We start from the raw sequence: 22,031 nt of genomic DNA, 5'->3' as shown, positions 1-22,031 counted from the left end.
CTTCAGGCATGATATGATTTTCTGATCCCCAGCAAATAACCTCATTCATTGTCAAGATCTTAAAAAATAAATAATAACTTTCCTTTTAACCCTGTCTCTTGAGTTACTTTTAACTCGTTACTCTTAAATATACATACATATCTGTGTGTGTATATATATATATATATAATATATATCTGTTATATGTGTATTTACACACGTACACATGTGTATGTATATATATATATATATATATATATCAAGAAAAAGTAGTCTCACCAGTAACGAATAAATTATATTACTTAAACATAACTAGCCTTGACCAAAGGTGTGCTCCTTCTGTCACAACTATAATTCTAGCTAAAGCTAATAATTCAAAGTACTTTATAAAAAAAAAATCCCAGGAAATATTGAGTCTCAGAAGAAAAATGTAAAAGGTTTATAAGCCCTGTGAAAGCATATGTGATATGTGGAAATGAAGTTTAAGTAGTAGGAGCTGAAGCCTTTTGAGAAGCAAAAATGCAAATGAGATCAGAAGACACCTCTGCCTAAGAAAGAGGCTATAGAAGCAAGTTCACTGACTTCTGAGGAGCTGTAAAGGTTATCACATTTAAATCCTCTGTGGAGTTAGCGAGATCCTACGTAAGCAGCCATGTTCCTTGAAACGACCATTGAAAATGGTAGATATGGAGAACGCAGATGAGCAGAATCCTCTTATCCAGAACTTTTCATTTTTGCCAATATTTACCCCCCTTTTCTCTCCCTCACCAAATGAGGAGCCCACAACTGCTAAATATGAAGCTGCTGTCGATCTTCCCACACCGGCCCTGGGATAAGCCAGGTTGCAGAAAATGGTCAGGAAAAGAGAAAGGCCTAGGTCATTTCAGTAACAACCAGCCTCTGAATGAGTTAATGTGCCTCAACCTAACATTTGCCCTAAGCTTTACTACTGTCATTCTTCAAAATTTTCAGAAACTCAGCAAGAAAATTCCTTATATTCCCAACATAAACTGCCCTCTCACATCTGCTCGTTGCTTGGGTTGTGCTCTATGTCTACAACTTCCTCTTCTACTCACTGCTCACTCACTCCTCTTCATCCTTCAAACCCCAATTCAAACAGTACCTTCTCCAGGAAGCTTCCCCAACCAGTAATAACTTTACTCTTCAGATGTTACATAAACTTTTGTTATATAAAATGTTACATAAAATCATGTAACTCAAAGGCCCTCGTCATGTGCTTCATAATTATGTGTGATGTCGTACTGCTATCTGTGTTGTTTTATCTGTCTTCTGGCAGAATTTGTGTCTTAATTTCAACATTTTATCTCCTCCCCAACCCCTACCCCTACCAGCACCTAGAATGGTGCTGTGGGTAGGATAGGAAATTAAAGTTTTGCTTATGTTGTGGTGGAGAGCGTCTTAACTTTTATCCTTTCCAAGGACCATTTGTTATGGCCAGTCAGCATTTACCCAGGATCCCACCTGAGCTGTGCAGAATCCTAGACTTCATCTTGTCCCACTTAGAGCAGACCTGCCCTAATTCTCTCCCTGACCTATTCATCTTTTCCTCCCTCCCTCTTCTGTACCTACAACCTCATTCCCCCTCTTTCTCCTCCTATACGAAGAGAAATAAACAAGAATGGAGAACAGCGTGTAAGAAGGAGAATGCTTTTCTGTTCCACTCCACCATAAATGTCAGACTCTCATGGAGGTCAACCAACAACTCTGTAGGAGAGCTCCAGCTTACCATACTACTGGCCTCTCAGTCAGCAACCTTGGAAACCAGCAGTCTCAAGTGTTGGGCGAGTCTTATGTGAGAGCCTGACCAACATAAACTTGTTGGATAAGTTTTCTGGGTCTACAGACATTACACCTGGGGAAAAGATGTCTATGGGCAGGAAATAAGAATCATCGAAAGGTGAAATAGTATCTTTGGTATATAGCAGATCCAAAGAAAGTATTCAGATGCTCACTCACCACTCGCTGCATGAAAGCATAAAACACGTCTTCCTGCTTAATGTGTATGCCTAATATTTATGTATCCTTAAAAAGAATTAGACCATTCTATATGTCATTACTATCGTGAAACATAGCCAACGGGCATCCATGTTGCTACGTAATGTGTGTCTGTGAACTGGGCAGGCAAGAGCAATTACAAGATCCATCACGATCCTGTTCGTGTTTGTGTTATGAAAGGCAATCATTTGTTATGTTAATCAACACTCTACGCAGATATCCACGGGCAGAGTATTTGTCTGAGCTGGGGAATACTCTGAAACACTATGTGTGACGATCAAATAAAGCCAGGGAATTGAAACACATTCTCATTTAATTCTGGCCACTGTTGCACACAGAGCATCTAACTCAAAAGAACCCTGACAATATTCCTTACTTAGGAATTATTCTAACTGTTCTTCCCTGTCTTTAGCCAGACAGATCTACTGTTTGTAACAACCAAGGACATATGTGACTTCAGTGGTTAGTGCTTGATTTTCAGATTTGAAAAGCCTCTATTCTCATTTTCCCTGGGACTGATTTTTTGAAACCCTGCTGGGTTTGGTTTTTTCATTCTGATCAAATGATGTAAAACTGTCATCCCAAAGTCCCTAAAATCCCTTAGGATCTTTAATCCAGTAAACAAAATAAAGATGAGCTCTAATACCCTCATTGTACTCCTTATTTGTTAGTTATCATTGGTGTCATTCCACGTTAAAAAGTAACAAAGAAGACTCCAAAAGATGGCGTTTAGGGTTTAATCCTTATGAATGTGAACCTGCTGAATAACTCAGGAACAGGAAAAAGTCAATACACCACAAGCATTTTCTGTACTTTTATTTGTGGTGATTGTGAGACAAATACAAGCCAAACATTAGCGTTCTCACCTCCTTCTCCTCCCAAGGGCTAGCTGATACAGTCAACAGCTCATGTTCCCAACTTACAGCACGTGTGGTACTGGGCTGGTGGCTCACCATCCAGGTTCCCTTCCTTATCTCTTGAGAACATGCCAGAAAGGCATGTACATTGTTTGAGAAGGCAAGGGCCTTCTCTCCACCTGCTCCCAGGGGGTGCTGGTGAATTCTGATGCTGTACAAACACTTGCTTCCTTTCCCCTCCCCTGGTCTAGGGGTCACCTGTGCTGACTCAGAGGCCCTAAGAGACAGGTGCATCCAAGCAGACAGGAAATGTTCCAGGCTCAGAGGCTCACTGGTGAACCCCCCCTAGGGTCATCACTTATGTCACAGTGGTTCCCTAACAAGTCAAAGCTATTTTGAGACTAGACTCTCACTCTGGGGTCTCACTGCATCTACAATTCATTCTAATTCTTTGGTTACCCTTTTTTTTTTTTTCTCAAAGCACAGTCCTTTCCAATGCCGAACTCTCCCAAGTAACCCAGTCACTCTGGAACAGCAGGACATCAGCTGTTCAGAGACAAGCATTAAAGATGTGGGCTACTCAGTTCCTTTCAGTTGAGGCTGCTTGAGGGTGCCCTCTGCTCAGTCCGGCTACCCCATGTACTCATGAACTTATGGCTCCTGGGGTCTGGAGAGAGCTTCCTCAGTAAGAACACCTCTCTATGAACCTAAGGGAATCAGCAGGGAGACAGAAACCCTGGGGAGAAGAAAGCCTACACAGCACAGAGGGAGGGCTAGGCCATTACTAAGACTCAGACAGCAGCGCAGCAGGGAGCAAACCCCCAAGCTGCCCTCTGCTCTAGGAGGGGCGATCACAGCAGGTGAGAGGCTAGCTGCTATGTGTTGCATTCAAACATCCACGCATGCAGTGTGCGAATCCTGTTTATAATGACTAAGCATTAAGGGGGTTCTCCTCAGCTCCGACACTCAACTGCTCACAAGTCTGTGGGCTACTATTCTCTTCTCTCTTCTCAAGACTCAAGGGTGACTTAACACCTCATTGCTAGGGATGTCTTCTCAGGACTCTCTCCCCTTCGCTGTCCCCCCAGCAGCCAAGAAGTGGATTGGTCACAACATGGGAAAGAACATACGCATGTCCTTTCACAGCCCCATGTCCATATCCGGACATACTCCCCTCGCTGAACTAGTGACCATTTTTTCCTAACCTTGCTCCTAATCAGTTAACTCCACTCTGGGGCTCCAACTTAAGTTGTAAGTAACTTGTGAAAAATGCTCTGAACAAGACCCCTGATCCTACCTCTAGGGCCATTTCATCTCTCTGAAAAAGGGAAGAAAAGTCACCCCTATGGACCTTGCAGAGGGAGAATAAAGGTTTAAGTGGAGGATAGTTAGGAAAGATTTAAAGAGTTGCAGATGCTACTACTCTCCCTCTATGGCAGTCTTGGAAACAAATACAGAGTTTGCCAGCTCACAATTTGTTTCACCCAACCGAAACCCCCTGCTGCAAAATGGATGCAGGTGTGAAAAGAAATGAAACTAGCTTGCTCTCTTTGCAAGGGGATGTCTTCACTAGGTCACTCATTCTAAGGTGTCAGTGTCAATTATTACCCTCTCCAAGTCTTGCCGGAGGTGAGTGAAAAGCTGCAGCCTCCTAAACAAGACGTCCTGCTCCCGCTTGGCTAGATTGTCCTCTTCGTCTTTCTTGGGGGTGATGAGGGGCCTGTTGAAGTTCACCTTCCTCTTTAATTTCCAGTACTGGTACAGGAAGTCGACCACCTCCTCAGGCAGCCGGACAGCCCTGGCCACATCCAGCAGATTGACGAAGGTATAGAATTCATCCTCCAGCTGCTGCAGCTTCTGTTTCCGGACACTCACCCGGTGGGCCTCAGCCTGATTCTGCTCCAGGCTGTCAAAGGGCTCAAGGTGACCCAGCGGAGGGCTGGCCTGGGCCCCGTTCTCCGGAGGGGCGCTCTCACTGAGGTTCTCCTCTGACTTCTTGCTGGAGCTATGCTTTGGACAGTACGACTTGAACTTGACTTCATCATTCTCGGCTAAGATGGTCTTCATCTCGAGGCCACGATCAAAAGCACAGGTCACATGGAAGGCGGTGCGGCAGTTCTTTACAGAGCACTGGATGGGAAAGGAAGGGAACAGAGGAAAGCAAAATATTATTGAATGAACAGCTCCTGGGTACCCAGGGCGTGCTGGGCACTGCACTGAAGACAGCACCAGCCTTGCCCTGCCTCACACCGCACAACAGCTATACTCCTGGAAAGGGAATTTGGGGAAGATTAAATTATAGTCCAGTTAAATAAGGTAAGAGAGCTTGCTGTGTAAAAAGAACCCTAGCTTGAGCACTTTTTTTAAAAGACAAAACTTCCTTTTCTTAGGAAAACCTTCATATTCATACTTCTATATGTGGGCTTCCCTTAAATTAGGTTCCTGTGTCTAGGACAGGGCATCCAGAAATGGACATAAACATAAACCCGGATGGTTCAATTAATAGTGGTGATGATGACGACGACGATGATGATGATGATGATGATGATGATGAGGGCTAACATTTCCACAGTGCCTTTTTCTGTGCCAGGGACTGTGCTAAGTGCTCTAACAAGTACTATCCCATCAGATCCTCACAACAGCCCTGGGAGGTAGGTGCTAATCCCCATCTTACAGATGAAGAAACTGAGGGTGAGAGACTGGCCCAGGGCCTTGGCTAATAGTGTCTAAGGCCAAACTGGAACTTCCTGACTCTAGATCCAGCGCTCTACCCACTAGGCCACCTAGTTGAAATCAACTTGTTCAGGGCTGTACTAACTTTAGATATGTTTATGTTAATGTATATTCCCCCAGGGAAGGACAAGTACTTGTAAGGGGTCTGAAGGGAATAAGAAACTTCATCCCAACTAAGATATGTATTTGGATCAGAAGCTGGGAAATGAGATCCAGGGGACTGAGAGCCAAGGTAACTAGTAATAAAAATAACTGACATTAACACAGAGCTTTCAAAATCTACAAAGCGCTTTTTACGTACATTACCTCACCTGATAAAACAATTCTATGATGCAAGTGCTATTATTATCACCGTTTTGCAAAGAAGGAAAATGAGTTCTCAAAAAAACGATGAGACTTGGCCAGGGACACACAGCTAGTAAGGCAAGAACTCAAACTCAGATTTTCCAGGCTCTAAATCCACTAATCCCACCCACTAAAGTCATGGGAGGAGGAGATGACTGCAGATAAGGGACAAACTGGCAAACATCCTTAGCTCCCAGAGGGAGCATTCAGAATGCTTGAAGGAGGCCAAAGGAGGGTAACTGTCTGAAGGACCACTTTGGCAGCAGCCTTCTGAACGAGATGCCTCAAAGCAACACAGCTCCTGCAAGTGGCATTGCTGAGATTCACTGGCTATCAAGGACAGTGAGGTCAGGCCTCTGGCTGGGCAGGATCAAGCTGTGCTTTAGTATCCCGGCTAGAACTAAAAAGCAAAAACACCCTGTCCTTCTCCCCCACCTTGGTATCTTAATAAGGCAGTAATTGAGAAGAGATACAATTAGTAGGGGAGAAATGATTAGTTTCTTCCTAGCCCAATCCCGATGAAGAGAAAATCCTTGCTGCTCAATAAAGAGAAAAATCCCTGGAAGAAGATTCCTTGTGGTGACTGTAGCCAATCCCTTAAAAGCAATACTGTATTATGTGAGGCCACGTTATCCCTAGAGCCTGCCAGGCCTATGGGGAAAAGAACAGGATCCACTGGCCCTGGGCCAGAAGAAAGCCTTAATTAAACTCATTCACAGATCCTGAATTGCATCACCACACACAGCAGTGCTTAGAGTTGGGTACTTCCTTGACACCACCCCCTCCATCCCTTCCCCCACCCCCGCCCCAACGTTTTAACATTTAGGAAATGATTCAAACCCAGTCATGATTCCATTGGTGACTATAATGTTTCTTTCCTTTTCCCAGGAGAAAGGAAGCAAAAATCCTTCCTTGGCTACCCCCCATTCACAAAGAACTGAAGCAGGTGTCCTAAAATAAATCTGTAACTTTCTCTACAAATAATCTCAGTTCCAAGAAATAGGCTTAATCAGCTTCAATGGAAGCATTCACACACCTAGCCAGGACAGCATCATTAAAAGTTTGAAAAAACAGTCCCCTCCCCCGCTCAGGGCTCAAACAAGAAATATTTGGCATTTATCTATGTCTGATTTAAACTATGCACTCAAGTGCTCTAACCTTCAAGAAAAATGAATTGCAACAGGATATTTATACAGAACTCTGTAAAGAAACCAAAGAGCTTTCCTTGGGGTTTTCCTGTTCAGGTTGACTCAGCATCCAGATGTCACATAAATGCACAGCACAGCTTTTCCAGCTGCAAATGTTTCAGAGATAAATTTTTTAATAAAATCAACCTAATGTGAAAGGATATGGAAAACCATCAAACCTTCTTTTCCTCTCTTCTCCTCAAAATTAATGCACTCCTCACCCTACCCCCCAACCCCAGGAGGGAACAGGAAGGAAGAGGAAAAAAAGAGACTACTAACAACAAAAAAAAAGCACCAGATCTTTTCTATTTGGAAGACAAATCGTGAGGAAAAAAATTTATAAAACTATCTCCTCTAAGTTAAAGTTATAGATTAAGGAATGATTCACTGAGAAGCGTAGAAAAGAACTCTCAGAAGGAAATCTGCCACTCTAGAAAATATTCTTTCCTTTCCTCAGTTTACAAGTGCCTGTCCCCTCCCTACCCATGCATAATTAAATACATGCTCACCCACAGACATGCATAGACACATTTACTTACATACATACATGCATGCATACTTAACTAATATACACACAGGGCTGATGATTTTAAATACAGCCCATGTCTAAAGGCCACTTCTGGACTTTCTTTTGCCGCATAGACCTAGATTGCTTTCTAAGGTCACACTCGATCTTTTTTCCCTGAAGATTTGCACAGTTATCTCCTAACTGACAAGAGCCCCAGAGGCTCTCTAGTGCAACCATACTGTTAACAAAGCCATCCACAATGAGCTAACAAATGGACACTAAAGTCTTCCCTTGAAGACCTCCAGTCATGGGAAATACCATGAAACTTGTATGGTCTTCACTGTTACAAAATTTTTCCTTACATTAAATATAAATCTGCCTCTGAAATTTCCACCTGCTTCTAGTACTTCCCCTCAAGAATGAAGCAGAGTAAGCCCTGCTCTACACAGGCCAGCCCTGCCAATGCCTGAAGCTAACTTTCAATCCTACTCCTCTCCCTCTCCCTACTCCCTTCCCGTCTTCCCAGCTAATATGCTCATTTCCTTCAATCAACCCTCCACATTACATATGATCATCTGATCAAGAATCAAGCCCCAATCAATGGAAGAGATCTGTTGACAGAAGCATTTAGTAGACACCTCCCCCACAAAAGTGAATTACATGGCATCACCTTTCTTAAAAATCTAGAACGAACTTGCATGTGTTTTGAGGCAAGGAATCCATGCTGTTCTTACAGCCTGTTTACTCTGCCACTGTTAAAGAAGTTGGAACTACAATGACAGAGAAATGATGACACTTTTGCCTTCATGAAATAAGAGCTGTCACCCTACAAAAGTACTTTCTTTGACTAAAGGGCAACGTATGTCAATGTGTCAAGGACTCCTCATCTCAGCAGTGCAGTGTGGGAGCTCACTCCACCATCTAAGAGAGCAAGCTTGAGGCACAGGAAACTCAAGAATTTGCTCATGGGCCCAACAGCAAGTGTCAGGGGGGTAGTCTGAACCCAGGTCTTCCAAAGTCCCTACTGACTCCACTGTGCCATCCTCTCCTTCTAGGATGAAACAGTAAAACCAGAAAAAGTCTACCTGGAGCTCTCTTCGTGTATAGCTACACCACCAGTCTTTCAAAGTAATGAATCTGATTTTCTTTTTTTTGTTTTGCTTTGCAGAGCACTTGAGTTCAAATTCCAGCACTGTATGACCTAATCATTTTTCATGAGTCTCCATTTGCTCATCCATAAACTGAGGAGTCAAACAAGATACCTTTTGAGATCCTTTCCAGATCTAAATCTAACATCCTACTAATTTATTCAAGCTGAAAACCAATCATTTGTCTCCTACAATAAAATCAGCCATTGAGAGACCTTAAATGAATGGCTGATTATTTTACCAAATAACTGATTATTAAATCATGACAGCGAGGTCTCCTGGAAGGAATAATTACTAGTAGAAATCTCTTAATTTCCTAGAATGATTTGGGACAAACTGAAAAAGACATGATAAGTCATCTCAATTCCCACTCCCTCATGTCCCTAAGACAAGATGATTCTGCATCCTGATATACTGATATATGTATGTTGATGGCAGAATTTCTTCCTAACAATGGTTGCAGCTCTCCTAGTTTTTATGACACCCTTAGGAGACAGATGTTCAGAACTATGCTCCAGCACCAGGCCCAAGCATCTCCTGTATCACCTAGACCTGTGCCATAAACTCACTGCAAACTCAATCAACCTTGGCTGATGATGATGGCATTTCTGTTTTACACCAAAAGTAAAACCAGTTGTGTGTTAGGCTGTTTCCAAAGACGCAGACAGACATCCATCTTCAGCCCTTAGAAAGTCCAAACTCTGAGGTGAACAGGGTTAGAGCCTAGCCTACAGCAGCAGCCACACTGGAAGAACTAATGAGCCAAAGGGTGAGCTCCACTCCAAAGAACATGTCTGTAAGACACATGTTGCCAAGACTGAATTCTGTAGGAAATCTGGCTGCAGTGCAAGGGACAGACTTAGAAACTACTCTCAATGTGACAGCTCAGTCACTGGCTACGATCAAATTAAGCTACTACCCACCAGCAGAGGATAGAATGTAAACTTCTTAAAGGCAAAACCTTTTTTTATTTTGTCTTTATATCCCCAGCATCTACTATAGTGCCTTGTGTGTGGCAGGTGTTAAATAAATACTTGTTGGACTAAACTGGATTAGAAATGATTTGCTCAAATTGAATTTATGACCTCAATTCCCAAATTCCAGAATCTTGTCACTTCCTCAAGGCTGCAGAGTTTGGGTGCTCTTTTAACATTTATATAACATGAACACAATAATAATAAGATAATTTAAGAATATAATAAGAAGAATCAGATATTGTGAGGCAAGAAAGTGAACTTCAGATCCCCTCTTGCAATATAACATTTGAAAGTGTTGCTACCATCAAGATATTAAGTAACCTGACTTAAGGTGCTGGCCCAGACAGAGCCAAGTGATGCTAAGTGCCCTTGAAAGGACAGAACTGATGCCATCCAGGATCTTGACCCAGGAGATATAAGCTGTTTGTTGATTCTGGGCACTAAAGAGGTGCCCACTGAATTACATCGGATGGTTATCCCCACACCATGTCAGATTATCATCATCCCTGGAGAACCTTAGAGTGGCCGACAGCATCTCCTGTTTCCCAGATTTCAGTCAAATTTCAGTGCTACCTTTTTTTAAGGCCAATTGAGCTCAAGGTGATCTTCAGGCTGCTCTGGTTCCTTCCCTTCAAAGAGACAGCGAAGGGCTGATGGAACCAGCCTTTAGACTCTGACACTGCCTCCCGACTTTGAAGGGATGGTAGCCAACGCTCCTGGAAGAGGAGTAGGCCAGCTGCTCGAAGGGTTAGACTTTTATAGAGAAGCCACAGGAAATACGTATTTAAAAGAATGGTCTAACAGGGGTGGGGAAGCTGCGGCCTTGAGGCCAAATGTGGCCCTCTAGGTCTTCAAGTGCAGCCCTTTGACAGAACCTGAAATTCACAAAACAAATCCCCAGTCAAAAGGCTGCATCCAAGGACTGAGAAGGCCACGTATGGCCTTGACGCCACAGGTTCCCCACCCCCGATGAGCCTTTGCAGTTCCAGTCAGTCAACAAACATTTACTAAGCAACTACAATGATCTAGCACTACATTAAGTACATCACCTAGCAGTCTCTTCCTGTAAGCCAGAGCTTTCATCTGGTCCTATTTAAATTGGTGTAGCTAGGAGGAGTGTTACATTTGGAACCAGAGTGGCTTTTCCACTTACTACCTGTTCCCTTAGATACTATCTGGTCCTGTTTCCTCATCTATAAAATAAAGGGGTTGGCCTCAATCACCTCTGATACCCTTTCCAGCTCTAAATTTGTGATCCTTCCTCACGAGAAAGTCATAGAGGTTATGAGGTTGACTTAAAATCAGTTTTAGGGGATTCAATTCCTCCCTTTCTTGTATTTAAGATTTTACAAATACTGTTTGTTCTAATGTGTGGTAAGGTGGTGGACAACCATAAAATCACTTGATACAAGTAGCAGTTAATTCTACAGTTGATATCATGCACCCTACTTCTCTTGATAATAATTCTAGCCCTGCATGAGAGTGGTCCATATAAACTAGGCCCCATTTAAAGTCACAGAGACATGAAGTGAGGCCTAATCACACACAAAAACACATGCCCAGGCCACTACACCAGTGGTACTTCCTTCTTCATGACATTTGCTAGCACATGCAGACAGGTAAAGGAAGAGGTCATTTGCCATTAGCTAACTACCTGTATAGAGGCCCCAATCTTCTCATTGCAGAGACTGCACACCAGTGCCCACCGACTGCTGGGGATGTGAGACACCTTCGTGATGGGCTCCATCTTCTCTGGGCTGCCAATGCTCACCTAAAGGCAAGATAGGAGAGGAAAGGGATACAGACACAAGGGCATATGTGTTAAAGGTTACAAAGTGTTTCTCTGTACATTCCTATTGGGTCCTCATAACCACCCTGGGAAATGCTCAGAGTGAATATTCTGATCCAACACGTCAGATTGCAGCTGCTAAGAGAACACTGGCATCTCAAAGACTTCCTTCTCCCTCTGACCTACTATCTAAGCCCAGTGAGTAAGCAGCACCCAGTTCTACCACAGCATCTTTGCTTCCACCTGGCCCGAAGTTACATCATGCCAAATACCTGGATAAAATCTGAATAATCCAAACACTGAAATGTTTTGTCAACATGAGGGCAAACATCCAGATATTTGGAAATACCCAGCTGTATTTTTCCAGTATTCACCTGGATGTCTGATGTCACAATGATGATCTGCTTATGATCACATATAAAATACAAACCACGCCATCAATCACCTTCCCACCTCACAGGAGAGGGCTACTGACTAAACAACTATTTACGAATGTTTCCAAAACTTCTCTAGGAATGAAGCGTGACTATAAGCTATATTTATTTGGCTTAATATCTGTCTTACCAATTCAATTAATTTCCATTATTTTATTCAACAAATATATGTCACACATCTGCTGGGGACAAAGAATTGTGCCAGGCACTGTGGGGAATACAAAACACTTTGAGGAACGGGTTTTCTAAACTTTTGTGGCATAGCCCCCCTCTAGCTGGCTGCTGAAACCTCTGAAGCACTTTCAGAATCTCATTTACAAAGGCACAAAATAAAATACACAAATTCAAAAGGAAACCAATTATACTTACCCTTAGGTGAAACTGGTTATAAACCAATGAAACAGACTTATAAAAAATTTTTTAAAAAAAAGAACACCATGGACCCCAGGTTAAGAATCCCAGGTGTGAGAGATAGTCATCATGTGGGTCAAACAGTATCCCCACTTAAGCCAAACTGATCTGTCTCTGGTACTACTGAGAATGAAAAAATCATTTCCCTTTCTCAGCATCATATTCTGTCATGCCTCTAGGTCTTCCTTCAATAAAATCCCCCCCCAACATAAACAGTCCTCAGAAATCTAAGTCACAGAGGTCAAGCTCAAAATCAGCATATTAAATTGTCCTGGGTTCAATGCCTGAAATCAATTAAACCAGACCTGAACAAAAAAAAGACTTAGAGGTATAAAAACGTAAATAAAATCACAAAGCAGGTCCTGTTCAGGTCCTCCTGTTACTCACAGGAATCAGATGCTATGACAAGATAAAGATATGAAAGATGAACAAAGTTCTACAGGAAGAACAGAAGGAGGGAAGGAAGGAAGGGAGGGGAAAAAAAGGAAACAAGATGAGATGTGTCTGCATCTATTTGCAAGACGACTCAGGCTTCTGAACAGGACAAGCCTCTGAGGCAGCTCTCTCTCATGCCCTCTTGAGAAGCAGGATCTCCACACAGCCTGCCTACCTCTGGTATCCACAGAGCACAGCTGACATGGACCCACTTGGTTCCGCTGCGTGTCGGCTTCATGGCTCCACCTTTCTTTGGACACAGCAGACATTTCGGTTGCACCCCCAGAGCACACGTCCGGCACAGCCAGCTGCCTTCAGGAACCTTCAGGATTCCGTAACATGCCTGCATTCCCCCACACCGGCCCCCAAAGAGAAAAACAAAGAAGTAGCAAGTGTGATCTTTCTCTGTCTGTTCCTCCTACTAATTCAGAGGATGCCTGGGAGGGAGTGAAGAGTAACTAACCTAAACCACCACGCTCCACATTTTCCCTTCCTTATTTAGGGGAAACAACACCATGTTACACCTCAAATTTAAGAGAAAGTTTATCTAAGGCAAGTGATCAGAAAACAGGCACAAGTGGCCTCAAACCAACATGGCAAACTCCATTAACCAAACTGGAATGTGGACACGGGATAGGGCGAGACCCTTCTTTCCATCCTCTTATGAAGAAGAAAATCCCAACTTAGCAATACCACTATTCAGCACATGTCTATCCCCCAGAGATCAAAGACAGAGGGAAAGAAGCCCTTCATATAAAAATACTCAGAAAAGAACATTTTTGGTTGTAGCAAAGAACTAGAAACAAAGTGAGTACCCATCCGTTGGGGAATGGCTAAACAGACTGTGGTAAAGAAATAGAGTGGAATATTATTGTGCCACAGGAAATGATGAAAGAGGGAGATTCGAGATACCTGAGACACCTGTACCGATGCAAAACCAGAGCAACAGTTACAATAACTACCACTTCTACAAGGACAACAACACCGGAAAGAAAAACAATTTCTTTGAAAGACTTAAGGACAGTGGCCAATGCAATGACCTGTCACAATCCCTGAAGACTGATAACGAAACATACAATCCACTTCCTCATAGGTGATGGGCTCCATTTGCAAGCACAGCCAATGTGGTTTTTAAAAAGGCGGGATTAATTATAGGACTTTTGGGGAGAGAGGGAGGCATAGCACCAGTGACACTCTAAAAAAAAGAAAATAATAAAACACAGAAATACACAGAAAAGCTGGGCAGTGGCGGTACTACCGTGTTAAATGTTAATATGTATTTTTTATTATTTCATAATATATGTACTTTGAAATATATTTTATACTTTTTAATATATTACTTTTAATATATACTTTAAAAAAACAGACTGCAGGTAAGAGGTGTATGGTTTCACACCTATTCCTTTTTGTGCCTTGTATTTATTGGTTTTTAAGATTTATTGATCTTTTTATTGATCTTTATTGATCTTTAAGATCATTTTCTCTTTGAATGCCAGGCCCTCATCAGTAAGTACAGCCTACCTCTGGGAGTGGGGCATCTTTCCTGAACACTGTACTTCAAGATCTTGAGACTAAGTTGGGCTACTCTGGGGCTTAGACGGCCCCACAAAAACAAAACATTTGGCAACAAGAATTCACAGTATTCTCTAAGCTCAGGATGGGAAAGGAAAACTTCCCTGCTGTTTTGTTAGTGGAAGTACTAGGGGAGAACTGTTTGTTAAACATTAACCAGCATGCACCTATATATACAGACACTGTGTTTCAGCCAAACCAGCCTAAATCCCAGAACTCTTGTCTTCCGAAGCCATCTTGTATACCTGGCTAGAATCACTCCTTTCTCACTGGCCCCTGTGAATCTTCAGCTTCCTCTTGAGTCCCATGAGAAGAATTTGCTGATACCATTCATTAGTGATCTCTCCTTCCTCCTCAATCAAGGTCACATGTGGCCCTCTAGGTCCTCAAATGTGGCCCTTTGGCCACATTTTGGCTGAATACCAACTTCACAGAAAAAACCTCTGTACCTAGACGTACACATATCTGTTTAAATGTTCTATGCCTCCAAAAGAATTGAGTTCCTTCAGGACAGGAACTATATAATTCTTTTCAGTTTCTATACCTACACCTTAACATAGTGCCTGGCACACAGCAGGCACTTAACAAATAACTTCTGATTTGGATCAGATCTAAAATGAGCCTACGTAACCATACAATACCAGGCCTAAAGTACCATAGAGGGACCCAAAAGCAGAGAACCCACAGATAAGGAGAAAAGGTGAGCTCTTTTCCTAGGATTCAAAAACAAATGAGTAATGGCCAAGGGATTAAGAAAAGAGGACAGAAGCTGCAGATGTTAAAGGCTAAATTAATGGCCAGGCCAAAATAAAACATGTGGCATGGGGGAGAAAAAACCAGGAGACTCGTCAGGGTCTTCATTAACACTTTCATTTGAACTTTATCCAGAAACTATGTCAGGAGTAATAGGGACACAATTCCAGGTCTTTGGAAGAAAAACAAACAGCCGTGATAACATCTGAAGAGCCCAGATGTGAAAAGGAAACCACAGAGGCAGGCAGTGATGAGACATGCACAAGGCAAAGGAGAATGAAATCTGGTCTCGGGACAAGGATGGCAGAGGCCCTGGCACCAGGTCTGCGGGGCCTAGGGGGAAAGGTCAGATGGACTGAAAGACAAGGAAAAATGATGAAGGTGATGGGTACAAAGAAGAAAAGCAGGCTTAGTGTCTACTTGACACCTGCATTTCAAGAGACGACTTCTTACCTGAAAAGCACTTCTGAGACTCTTGAAAATAAATTAGATAAAGTCCACGGTCGGGTCAGGCCACAAAGGCCTTGACACAAAGACTTCAAGGAAGTGACCATAGCAGCCCACTATATCCAGATGTAGGCCCTGGGGTCTGAATCCTAGCTTTCCTACTCTGCCATCTGTGTGACCTTGAGGAGTCAATAAATCAATGAGCCAACTGACAAACATTTATTATGCCTACTTTCTGCCAGGCACAGTACCAGGGAACAAACTGACAGATTAGACAGATAAAGAGATGACTGATGGATTGATGACAGATTATAGCTAGATCGATAAATAAGATGGATAATAAATGATTGCTAGACATGATAGATAGATGACAGATAAGCAGACATACAGATCTGTATCTACACATAAACGTACACATGTAGACATATACATGTGTGTGTCTATATGAGATATATACACCCATACACACAACGAATGAAACAATCCATACTCACAAGGGACTTATGTCCTAACAGGGAAGACCAGCACATATAAAAACATATGCAGAATTAGTAGACATAAATATATACATATATAAAGTAGTTAACCACAGGGTGGTCTGGCAGAGAGCAGGAGTCAGGAAAGGCTTCATGTCTCATTCTACGCCTCAGCTTCATTTTGATAGAAAAGAGGGATTCCGCAATGTGCTGGCGAATGGGGAAAGCATTCCAGGTGCCAGGGGCAAGGGGTAGCAAAGTGAAGAGCAAAGAATGGGTCCTGTCTGGGTCACAGAATGGGGGGGAGGGGGGATGTCCAACGAGACCAGAAGAGAGCCTGAAGCCAAGCTGTCTTTCCATGATTTGGCATCCAGGCCAGATTCTGCCACCAATTAGCCATGTAAACTCCCTCAGATTCCTCACCTCTACATGGCGATAATAACGACTGCATTCCCCATCTCCAAGGCTTCTCAGAACACTAAGATATAAGGGCAGTGAGAAAACCATTAGAGGCCTTGGGTTGGAAACATGGCTCTCCCACTTATTACCCACTGGACCCTGGCTACGTTGCTTTCCCAGTTCTGGCCTAAGAGGGTTTGATTAAACCTCCAGGGGTCCTGTTCTGGCTCTAAACTCCATCTGTTCCACGATGTCAATCTCAGAAGGTGGGAAAGAGTCCCCAAACTAAGACTTATAAAACCACTCTCGACATTAGAGATGGAAGGGTGGAAGGGATATTAGAGATCACTGAGTCCAACCCCTGTAGGTGAGAAAGCTAAGGCTCAGTATGGGGAAAGCGACTTGCCCAGCTCAAGCTCAAGACCTTCAATGGCAAATCTAAGCTTCTTTATATACTTATATAATGCCGTATGGTTCTCAAAGCACTCAACACCTCCTTTGACCTTAACAACTCTGATCCAGCAGTTAATACAAGTCTTAGCTTACTCATTTTACAGAGAAGGTGAATGAAGCTGAGAGAGGGAAGTGAGCCACTTCTTTTGTACATAACCAAGTCTACACTTGAACCCAGGGCCAGAGACCTTCTAGGCCTGGCTCTGCTTGCTAACTAGCACTAAGACACTGAGCCTATCACTTGACTTCTCTTGGGAATCTTCTTCTTCACTTACAGAACAATTTGGTCCCTCCCAGTTTTATTTCTCCTGTAATATCCTGCATTGCCTCCCAAGGCAGGCAGTAGCATGCTGAAAGACAGGCACACTGTCCTCTGGGCTTTCGGTTGAGATCAGAAGGCAGATGATAATTAGTTAAAGGGCCAATGTTGGAGGTTAAGTTAAAGCAATAAATATCACTAATAAGGAGACAACTCTCCAAGACTATAAACTGAAGCCAAGCAGCTGATCTGCATCAATAGAGAAGGTTTCCATAGCAGGAGATCCCCCACATGGGTGAAATCACAAGCCAGCCAGTCATCCTTTCCTTCTCCCCAAGCCAAACCATCGAGAGCAGGGGGTATAGTTTATTTTTCTTCCCTGGAACTCACACCCCAACAAGAATCCCCACGCCAGTCTTCCCTTGTGAGATGTTTTAAGATCACAGCTTGGAATAATGTTAACATGGTCATTCTAAGCTTAGACCTCAAACTGCTCTGTTGAGTGATCAGTGTTTGAGGAGCACCCCAGGCACATGTTTTGACACACATCCAAACTATGTAACTCTACCCTCTTCCAACTGGTATGCTTAAAAAGAATAAGAAAAGAAAAATTCATTTTCAAGGGAGATAAAATGTTGGAGGCAGGGAAGGAGGGGGAAAGGAAAGATGGAAGAGAGGAAGGGGGAGAGACAGAGAGAGAGTGCGTGAGTGAGTTGGGGGGAGAGATGGAAAGGAGAGAGAGAAGGGAAGAAGAAAGGAAGAGAGAGAGGGAAAGAGGGAGGGAGAGAAGAGGGGGGAAGGGAGAGAAGGGGGGAAAGAGACAGAAAGAGAGGGAGAAATGGTGACGCAGAGGAGGAGGGGAGGAACAGTACTATACTTACTTGATCATTGAGTTGATGGGTCCAAAAGCCTCAGAGATTATTAGATGCTACCAACAAGTAAACATCCCCTAAGTGACCACTGAACTTCTTTTCCTCCTGTGAGACATAACTGGTACTTCGTGACCCCAGGCAGTTGGTAACAAATATCCATTCCAAAATTGGGTATCCCTTCACTTGCCTTTATAAGAAAAAGTAGCCTTCATGTTCTCCTTCAGGTTGGTAACTATGGTGTCTTTCCATGTGACCTATAGCTGAAACCTTCCTTCTGTGTTGTCTCTTCCATTAGAATGTAAGGTATACTTGAGGACAGGGATTGTCTTACTTTTCTCTCTGTATCCCCCCATGCAGAACCACATGCTTTGCAAAAACTAAAGCAATTAGTAAATGCTTCATTCATTCATTCATTCACATTACTCAAATATCTTCAATGGCTCCCTATTAGTTCTCAAAGAAAGGTGAAATTCTTCTGTGTGTTGTTCTAGGCTCCCTACGATGTGACTCTCCCTCCCTTTCAAGTTTTATCTCCTATTTAGTATGAAGCAGTTTGGTGATGTGGACAGAGCATTGAATCTGGCACCAGAGAACTGGAGAACAAATCGTGGCTTTCAAGTGTATGACTTTTGGCAAATCATTTCAGCTCTTTGGGACTCAGTTTCCTTTTCTTTAAAAGGAGGGAGCTGGATTAGATGACCCTTCAGGTCCATTCTGGCTCTAAATCTGTAATTCTATGAGCATAAAAAGACAGCTCTGAAGCCAAAAAAGCCTGGGTTCAAGTCCTGCCTTTAATATACATTATATGACCTGGCGCAAATCTTTGGCCTCGATAATTCTATAAGAATGTAGGCTGCAAAGAAGGCATCAACCTCTATTGGGAGAGGGACGTTCCCAATACTAATTTGCACACGTATGAACACAAATCCAGCCCCACATTCTACACATTACTTACAGTTCGACTGAACGAGGTTATTTTCTGTCAAACGAAGACACCTTTCATCCTTCTGCCTGTACCTGTCCTTCAACTCTTCCTTATGCCTAGAATGTCTTCCTTCTTTGCTTCTTTCCCTTAAAGCCCAACTCAGATGCTACCTCTTTCATGAAGCCCTCTTAGACCTACCCTGTCAATAATGGCCTTACTGTATTAGTGCATTATCTTTCTACAATTCTACGAGGCCAGGGATTGTGTTGCGCTTAAACTGTGTACCTCTTCTTTGACTAAGAGATGCCCACAGCAGGTGCATAATAATGTTTGCCAAATACATGCACGCAGGAATGCTAGGTATAGAGGAGATACAAAGTTCCTCTATGAAGACATTATCTCTATCCTCCCGGAGCTCACAATCTAACAGGCGGGTGAGATAGAAGCCAAGCTGGCTATAAGACACAACTAACATATTAAAGAGATACAATGGACATCCACAGGGGATGAAATTCTTTTAAGAGACTCTGCAAACATCAGGCATGTCTTCAGCTCATAGGTCAGGGATGGTCAGGCAACAGTCCCACCCCGGGTTTTCTCTTTACCAAAAAAAAAAAAGAAAAGGAAAAAGAAACAACCTAGTGCTAATGTGAATAAAAACGAAAGGGCAAAAGCCGTTTCCCCCAGCCATGTCAACAGAGGGGAAAACCAAGTCTCATCACAGCAGTACATCCTCTACAGGGGAGATGTCAAATTTGAAGTTGCCCAAACCAGATGAAAATATAACTGGGAAATGTTTAACACGTGTGGTTTTCTAAGCAGGGATCCTGATGTAGCAGATCACTCTACAAGGTGGGTGAGCAGAAGCGGGAGAGGGTCAGCAGCACTGATTGCAGAGAGAGATGCTCAACTTCCCCAAATCTGGGGAAAGGAGGCCACAGTCACAATCCAGGAGACGGGCCCACCGCCCCAGATGGCTTCTGAGTTACCCCAGCCATGTACCTGGTGCACGCAGATGTTGCATTTGTCACAGAAAACCATCTCGTTGCCATCTTCCCCATCCGGAGACTGGCAGACATCGCAAACAACGTCCTCATCGTACTCAATCCCAAGCCCTTCTTCCGTCTCAATGGCGTGGTTCATATTGTCAGAGCATCGCTGCTCAAACTCCTCCAGGACCCTCTCCATGGTGTACTCATCCAGCTCTGGCATTCCTGAGGGAGAAGCAAGAGATCCAAAGGTGAAGACACTGCCCCATCCAGAAGGCTCCCCAGAGAACAGCGTTCCCCTCTGCCACAGAGCCAGGCATTCACGAGGTGCCACTGACCTGCAGGCTGTTTAGCTGTGTCTGGGGAGAAAATGTCACACCAAGTGAAGGAATAGAAGCTAGAGCAGACATGAAGACCCAGGAGAATAAATGTGAAAAGAACACAGTAATTATTGGTAAAAATGATTCTTACTTGCAGCTCAGACCTAAGCTCAGCAGGAGCAGCGTCTCCACAGCCCATCTTGGTCTATGCTGAACATCTCACTTACTGACCAGGAGCCATCACAATACAGAAGAAAAAGCATGATGGATTTGGAATCCCTTGACTTCAGGCTCAAACCCTATCATAGTCACTTAACAACACCTTAGTGAGCTCGGCTGCACTTGATGCCTTAGAAGGTCTCTTCCTGCTCTGAACTTGTGATTCTGGGATTGAGGTTCCCTCAGTCTCTCGGTTTTGGAGAGCTGAGCCCCTCGGATACACATGACACGTGACCTGGACACAATAAATGGCTGAGAATTGTAGAGGTACATTCTTAGTGAATCCACTACTTTTACCAATGCTAATGGCTACGTTACAAAGATAAATGAGGAGAATGGCTAGAATTTTTAGAGCACCTATGAGGTGCCAGGCACTGTGCTTTTTGTAAATGATCCTCACAACAACCTTGCAAGGCAGGTGTCGTTAGCCCCATTTTACAGCTGAGGAATCGAAGGCCACTTAACTTAGAGGTTAGGGGACTTACCCAGGGTCACAGAGGCAGGAGGTGTCTGGGGCTGGATTTGATTTTATCAAACACTTCAAGGTTTGCCAAACAAGGATTATCTCAGAGCCTCATTACAACCCTTCTAGGTGGGTGCTTTCTGTGTAATTATTCTCATTTTAAAAGTGAGAAAGCTGAAACTCAGGGGTCAGGTGGCTTGCTCAGGATCATAATAATAATGGCTAGCAATTATCAAGCCTCTAAGATTGCCAGGTGCTTTATACATGCTTCTCATGTAATCACACAGTCCGTGAGGGTCCGAGGGAGGATCTGAACACACTTCTTCTGACTCTAAAGGCAGCACCTCAGTCACTACAGCAGGTACTATGGTATAGTTGAAAGAATGCTGGATGTCACTCCAATACTCAATCAACTCCAGTGGCTCCCTATTACCTCCAGGACCAAATGTCAAATGCTGTATTTGGTTTTCAAAACTCATTTTAACGGGTTCCATTCCTGTCCTTCCAGCCTCAGTGCCATTCGCTGTTCCTCACACGGGACGTTCCATATCCCAACTCAGGGCGTTCTCACTGTCTGTCCCTCCATCCCGTTCCCCAGTGCCCCAGCTCTCTCTAAAAAAAGGCCTTAGTTATTACCTCTAATCTACCTTCTGTATATTTTGTTTGTACACAGGTGTTTGAACACTGTCCCCATGTGACAGTGGGTTCCCTGAGAGCGAGGACGGTATTATTTATTTTTTGCCTTTCTCCGTTTACCCAACACTTAGCAAAATGCCCTGGCATACAGTAGGCATTTGATAGATAAATGCTTGTTGACTCGAACTGGCCTGAGTTTATATCCAGGACTTTACAATTAATCACATTCCCTCTTTGAACCTGTTCATCTGCAAAATGGGTATAATAGTTGTTCCAAATAGTTAATTCACAGGCACGTTGTGGGGGACGAGGTTTGTATCCCTCGAACTGCTATGGAAGTGTGAATTACAACTACTTTTAAGATACTGAGGATTCCAATTAGCCCATAATATATCTTTCAAATCCCCAAATAGTTGCAGAAGAAAACCT

The 22,031-nt window shown here is 43.3% G+C and overlaps 1 protein-coding gene across 11 annotated transcripts in view; it reads right to left on the bottom strand.

Moving 5' to 3' along the window:
• JADE1 (jade family PHD finger 1) overlaps window positions 1-22,031 on the bottom strand; it is an 83,802-nt gene that overhangs the window by 11,264 nt on the left and 50,507 nt on the right. For all 11 annotated transcript variants that reach the window (XM_072620980.1, XM_072620981.1, XM_072620985.1 and 8 more), the window contains 4 exons: window positions 19,978-20,189; window positions 12,995-13,162; window positions 11,405-11,521; window positions 4,461-4,982 (listed from right to left, as the gene is read on the bottom strand). In XM_072620980.1, coding sequence (XP_072477081.1) covers window positions 4,461-4,982; window positions 11,405-11,521; window positions 12,995-13,162; window positions 19,978-20,189 — 1,019 coding nt within the window. The remainder of the gene's footprint in view (window positions 1-4,460; window positions 4,983-11,404; window positions 11,522-12,994; window positions 13,163-19,977; window positions 20,190-22,031) is intronic.

Source organism: Notamacropus eugenii, chromosome 6 (genome assembly GCF_028372415.1).
Source record: "Notamacropus eugenii isolate mMacEug1 chromosome 6, mMacEug1.pri_v2, whole genome shotgun sequence".
Classification (NCBI taxonomy): domain Eukaryota; kingdom Metazoa; phylum Chordata; class Mammalia; order Diprotodontia; family Macropodidae; genus Notamacropus; species Notamacropus eugenii.
Note: the sequence above shows the minus strand (reverse complement) of the source record. Positions and strands in the feature narration are given on the sequence as shown.